The 6,840-nt window shown below is 27.9% G+C and overlaps 1 protein-coding gene across 1 annotated transcript; it reads left to right on the forward strand.

Moving 5' to 3' along the window:
* On the forward strand, positions 1–5,986 carry LOC109600636 (arfaptin-2). The gene is made up of 4 exons (XM_020016809.2): positions 1–816; positions 2,326–2,435; positions 2,523–2,900; positions 5,702–5,986. The coding sequence occupies exons 1-4, from the start codon at positions 486–488 to the stop codon at positions 5,852–5,854; spliced, it is 972 nt and encodes a 323-aa protein (XP_019872368.1). The 5' UTR covers positions 1–485; the 3' UTR covers positions 5,855–5,986.
* The last annotated feature ends 854 nt before the right edge of the window (positions 5,987–6,840 follow it).

The raw sequence follows: 6,840 nt of genomic DNA on the forward strand, positions 1-6,840 counted from the left end.
TTAATACAAATATATGTTTGTTTAATATTCTGATAATACAGTGCCTTTACCGAAAATTGGATTAATTATACAAATATTACATTGTCTACATTGTTTACACATTCAAATAATACACATGCTATATTTATTACTGTGCTGACGAACATCACTGACAAAAAATCCTTTTCTCTTCTGTCGGTACCACTGGAGCATATCACTTATTAAAAAATATATTAGTCTGTGTATCTTGATTACTAAAGGTTTTCACAAGGACCATTGGCAGTCCTGTTTGTATTTGACACATCGCTAGGAAGAAAGAAAATTTGTGGCATTTAAGTTTTTCTATAATATTAAGCTCCCGTAGATGTAGACATAAATTGTTTTGTAAAATTTTATAAATATTACGTGATACAAATGAAGTTGTGAGAGTTCAATATTAAATTAGTAAGACGAACACTTTCTTGTGTACATTCGTAGCTTATAATAGGTGTATTAATTTGTTTCAAATGTCTCAGTTGAAAAGCTCTGTAAGTACAGAGCGTACTAGTATACACGACATGTTAAAGGATGCTCCAACTGATAATAGAACTAGTGAATCTACAGTTGCTTCAAATTCAATTTATCCGTATTCAAAGTCGGTCCCAACTGGATTGTCCACATGTACAAGCTCCCCGGCAATATTAACTCCTACAACACCAACCTCTACTGATGACTCAACAATATTTAAGACGTCTTCAAAAATAGAAAATCTTAAGAATTGGTCCATATCTACATATAAATGTACAAAGCAGCTTATGTTTGAAAAATTAGGCAAGTCTTCAAGAACACATGATGCAGGTATGTTTGCTTATCGTACTTACAATAATTGTTCCAAACAATAGTTAATTAACCTTGTTTATTTATTTTATTAAATGTGCTTAATAATAATTAATAATTCCTGTTAAAATAGACAGTGTTATGTTATAATAATGGTCTAATTGATTAAAGATTTATTTGAATTTGAATCATCATTCAACTGAATTTAGTTAGATACTCGACACTGGTCAATGAGACTAATGCTCATTTAAGTTATTTTTCATGGGTTCTTACGATTCAAATAGTCTGTTTATCTATTATTATCAATTACATGATTACATGATTATTCGCTTCTGTGATGTCTTAAAGCAACGTGGTTACTGTTTAATAACGCTACCGCCGAATAGTTTTAGTCATGTGTTTAGTATAATATAAGCATTAATCATTGTACTAATATTGATTGAAATAACTAAAGATACAAGTAGACACTTTAGGTTTGTTTAATTAATATGAATATGAAAATACTTATTCTTTCTAGAAGAGAGGATTAACAATTACATTACATAAAATACATACTCTCAAAGAATAATATAGGACAACAAAATAAAAAACAAATATTCTTATAAATAATTTAATTAAATAAATGTGAAAATAAATTTACTAAAATTGGTTTATCAGTCTTTGGTTTTCATTAATAAAAAATATAATTTTCACTTTTTTATCCCTTAAGCGGCTACATCTTTCTTAAAGTAGCCAAATCATAAAATTGTCTGACAAAAATGTGAAAATTATTACGATTTTAGGATATGTATAACACGTCTTACTCGTAGTCCAACTTCTGTTGATTTTCATACGATTATATTATAACGTACAGTTTTAGTTATCATTAGAATTTACAAATCAACTAGAATAATTATAAACCCTTGTTGTGTATGATAATAAAATAATTACGAAAATGTAGTAACCCCATTTTGAATGCGTAGAACTGAATAATCAAGGAAGACCACAAACAACAAATAAAAGTAAAATTAACAAATGTGCATAGAGAACGATTAGAAAAAAATACCATGGAGTGACAAATTCGTGTGCTTCGGATAGATAGATTCAATCAATAGATTCAATAATTATTGTCAGATTAAGTGCACGCAAGTTGCACTACATATATATATATATATATATATATATATATATATATATATATATATATATATATATTTAGAACAAAACATTCGAATAACCATATAAATACTTAAACGTGATAAAATTTAGTATTATTTGAACGATATTAATAATTAAATAATTAGATATTCGACTAATCATGACTACTTCAGTAATACGTTATGTGAATTTAACGTAAGAGTGATCAAAGACATTTTTTACCGTTAATTCAAACAAGAAAGAAGATTAACTTAAATAATTCGTAATTTAATTAATATAACATACACTTTTGAAGTACTTTTGCCTTACATTATGTAATTTATCATAGTTTTGAATTATTTAATTATCTGTTTTAATTATTTTTTTACATATAAATGTTCATCATTATTTTAGAATTGGAGAGTCAAATAGACCAATTACGGGAAACACAGAAAAAATACAGTAATGTCTTACGACTCGCAAGAGCGCTAACAAGTCATTTCTATCATGTGGTTCAAACTCAAGTAAGTATTAGTAATTATTTTTTCACATATTAGATATCTGTGAAACCTTACACTAGTCATTGTTATTTATTTATTATTCATTTTAAGCATGCCTTAGGAGAAGCCTTTTCTGAGCTAGCCCAAAAATCACCAGAATTACAAGAGGAATTTTTATACAATTCAGAGACACAACGAAATCTAACAAAAAACGGAGAAACTCTTTTAGGAGCTTTAAACTTTTTTATTTCATCTGTAAACACTTTATGTAATAAAACAATCGAGGATACGCTTCAGAGCATCAGACAATATGAGGCAGCTCGCATTGAATATGATGCATATCGCACTGACTTAGAATCGATGTCGACAAAGCCAGATGGTACAATAGGACTCGAAGAAGCACAACAAGGATACGAACTTCATAGGCAGCAGTTTATGAAACTGCGAGCAGAAGTTACTATTAAAATGAAGTTCTTAGATGAAAATAGAGTAAGTATTACAAATGCACCTAGCACTACTAGATGGCTATAAGAAGTTCTCTTGATATCAGTACGTATTAGTAACTTTTGCTTTAGCACATAAAAAATAGATTTATGAGTTATCAAACCTTCGAGGTATTAAATAAAATACATACATAGAAAATTATAAATGTGTATTTATCATCTAAGTATGATGTACTTATTTACAAGTCACGTAAGTTACTGCTAGACTATACTACATATCATATTTTGAATCCTACAAAATATATAATTCATATGACAATTATTATTATCATTATCATTGTCATTGTTATTGTCATTGTCATTGTCATTGTCATTGTCATTGTCATTGTCATTGTCATTGTCTTGTCATTGTCATTGTCATTGTCATTATCATGATCATTATCAATCATTCATCATTATCAGTCAATCATTATCATTATCAATCAAAAATGAAAATGGCAATTTGTAACATTACCATTGTAGGCGTTGCCTTTGAGACATTTAATTGGAAAAAATCTTGTATTGTATTTGTGTTTTATGTTTTTTATGAAGTAAATTGTAGGAGTTTCTGGTATTGTTCTAATCAATCTCAGAATGGTTGCTGAAAGGGAGTGTTGGAAATGTAACCTAGTAACGTCAGTATACGATAAAAGAAATCTTCGCATTTCAAATTGTTTATATAGATTTTTATAAAACTTAATATGGCATGGCATCATATTACGCTTCAGACAGACTATTGTTTTTATTTTGTTGTGTTTTACTCTTCGCATAGGTTGTTTATTTAGACTTGTAATACACAGTCCAGCAAGCAAGTTTTTGACATTTCTTACGATTATATTACGATGAGTTCATCCATGAGATATGAATTATTAGATCGAATATTTCTGTGAAAACTATTTTAATGGTTTGATTAATAACGTCGTACTTCCACATTTTTATTTCAATTCTTGTTACTATACAACTATAAAGAAAATATTTTTAAAAGCATATTACTTTTAACAACGTATTCAAAGTAGTGACCCATGGTTCGTTTGAAAGTGATAGCGAGTTTCGAATCATCTGTACAAATGGTCTGTATGCTAGTAGATTGCTAGTAAAAAAATTAAAATATACACTTAAGAGGAACTTTGAAATAATGACGCTTATGGTCTGAAAATGTTAGCAATATTTTTGAGTTTATTTGTACAGAAATCATTAAGTTTATACTTAAATAAAAAAGTGATGATCGAAAAAAGTCTCTCTAGTTGGACGCTTTCAAAATGAATATTATGTACCGATGAAACCACGGTTAAAACGACGACGGGTCCCGGTAAAATGATTGCTGCCACTTGAAATAGAATGTCGTCGGAAAAATATGTAGGAGAAAATATCAAAACCAATTGAAATCTTGAAACTTTGGGTTGGGAAGGGAAGTGGAAGAAAAACCTGATCGACTTTGATGAAAACTGCAAGAAAAATGGAAAGCGACGTAATGGAAAACCATGATCAACCAGAAATTAAATTAAAAACGAATAATCCAGCGCTGGGCATATGTTTTCTCTATCAACCTATGGAGATTACACATTTATTAAAACTTTGCAAATGCCTGTGTTTTACAACTTATTATTTATTTGAAGGGGATCGATTCATATAAGTTCTATATATTTTATTGGAAAGGTAAATAATTCGCATGAAAAATAACTTTCACACATTCGACTTTAGATCGAAACAAACTGAGTAAATACGGTTGATTATTGATGAATATCATACGGCTTAACTGTGTGTGTTATATTGCTCAACAGTTGACGAACTGTTTTATGATATTCGTTCCCGATGCAGTACTTCAAAGGAAATGAGCCGCAATATTGGGGCAACTGCATTCAGAGTAGTTATGAGGGCAATCTTACCCAAAAGTTTGAGTTATTATTAAGTTTGCCAACAGTTAAATGTCATTCAATTGTTGGTCAACAATGCTCACATTGTTCCTAATTTTTTGTGTAATATTTTCTCATAAATAATTCATATATTTTCATATTCATATTCAATATACTTTTCATCCATTTGGACATTATAAGGAACTTCTACATGAGCTTTTACTTTTATTGTCGGTTAGTTGTTTGCATATTTAAGCCATGTTTTGGGGCAACTTATCTTGCTCATTCGCTTTCAACCTAGATTTTATAGGAAGAAATCCAAATGAATGAACAGAAAATATATCTTACGAACTAGTGTTTCAAAAACAAAATTTTAAATTGTCAAAAAATAAAACACTGTTTTCATTATGAATGAATAAGTAAATGTTTCCTTCTTTGGCTCACATTTTCAAGACATTTTATGAAATATAAATTCAAATATTTTCTCTTATACTTTTTACAAATTAAGGTTTAATTTGATGAATATTTGACAATGTTGTTAATATTTACAAAAGTCGTCGAAACTATTTTTCCATTTTCCATAAAATATTTATAATTCATAAAACTTTCAAGAGTTGAATTTAGAAGTTATCAATTTGACATATACAGTGTTTTCTATTTAATATAAACATATATCATTCACGTAACTTTTAATTTTTTTAATTCTGTAATTAATCAAAAAATTGTTTTGTAAAAAATATTTTTACGTATTTCCATAAGGTCTTAATTTTATTTCTAGATAATTATGTTAAAAAGAACATGAGCTACGAATAATTGAATAAACAAAAAATATAACAAACAAATTACTCCTAAACGAACGATTTAAAATATAATGACTCCTATTTATATATTGTTTATTAACAATTTATAATTATACATATTTATATTTATATATATATATATTTTTTTTTTTCAGATAAAAGTAATGCACAAGCAACTGTTACTTTTCCATAATGCGATTTCTGCATATTTTTCTGGAAATCAACAGGCTTTGGAGGCAACACTGAAGCAATTTAATATCAAAGTGAAAACCCCGAATTCAGCATTCCCGTCTTGGTTAGAACAGTAGTACCGTATATATTGCACATATTACAACACTGATAATATCTAGTCACTAATTTTTACTTATTTATTAATTAATGATTAAAATTATTAATATTAGGTTTTAATTATATCATAAATTAAAATTCTTTTTATTTTATATGGTGCTTTTCGTATTATCTTATTTAAATGTATCGTATAAGTATAAAAATTTATTTAATGTGATTCGTGTAATTTTGTATTGAAAGTGTGTAATGTTCATATTGACACTAAACAGAATTAATATAACAAATTTGAATTATTTAATTAAAAATGGAGTCGTTTAAAATTTTTCCTTGAGATAAATTAAATAAAGCTGCAGTATGTAAGTCTATTTAACATTTATGCTCTCAGCTGGCACTTCTAGAATATTTAATTACAGTTGAGAGTCTCAACTTGAGACTGCAGTTGTACGCGGGTCTTCCCGCTGTGCAGTGTGGCCACAGACAGAAGAATTTTTGGAAAAATTTAGTAGGCCTAATATTTTCACTCTAAACCAAAAATATGGATAATGGAAGCAAGCATTGTCCGAACAAAAATATTAACAAAATATTGGTTTCATTATATTTTATTTGCAAAGTGTTGTTTATACAATAAATAAAAAACTCTATCATACAATTTATAGTAAATAAATTACGTCCTACAAGATAAAAAAAAAAATTTCGTCTGACCTGAGAAAAGAAAAACCGGTAGGTATTAGTTACTAGTTAAAATTTTGTTGATTGTTTTGTACCTTTTCTAAGAAGAAAACAAGGTCCCAAATAAAAAATCTTCTAAAAGATAAAAACGAAGGTCCCTTAAATTAAATAAGGTGTTGAAGTTTTGATTTTACTACTGCTGCAGTGCGATTTAAATTGTTCCTATTTATAAAATCATTTATTTCTTTTCTCGTTGGATAAATATTTTTCTTTATGTAAGAAGGATGCCTTGTTCAAAGTAGCAATCTCTAACTATAGAGCATAAAATAGAAATTGT

The sequence above is a fragment of the Aethina tumida genome, chromosome 1 (assembly GCF_024364675.1).
Source record: "Aethina tumida isolate Nest 87 chromosome 1, icAetTumi1.1, whole genome shotgun sequence".
Taxonomy (NCBI): domain Eukaryota; kingdom Metazoa; phylum Arthropoda; class Insecta; order Coleoptera; family Nitidulidae; genus Aethina; species Aethina tumida.

Coding starts and splice junctions, on each gene's coding strand:
- LOC109600636 (XM_020016809.2), top strand. CDS start 486: ATGTCTCAGTTGAAAAGCTCTGTAAGTACAGAGCGTACTAGTATACAC. Junction 817..2,325: donor TTCAAGAACACATGATGCAG/GTATGTTTGCTT, acceptor TCATTATTTTAG/AATTGGAGAGTCAAATAGAC. Junction 2,901..5,701: donor AGTTCTTAGATGAAAATAGA/GTAAGTATTACA, acceptor TTTTTTTTTCAG/ATAAAAGTAATGCACAAGCA.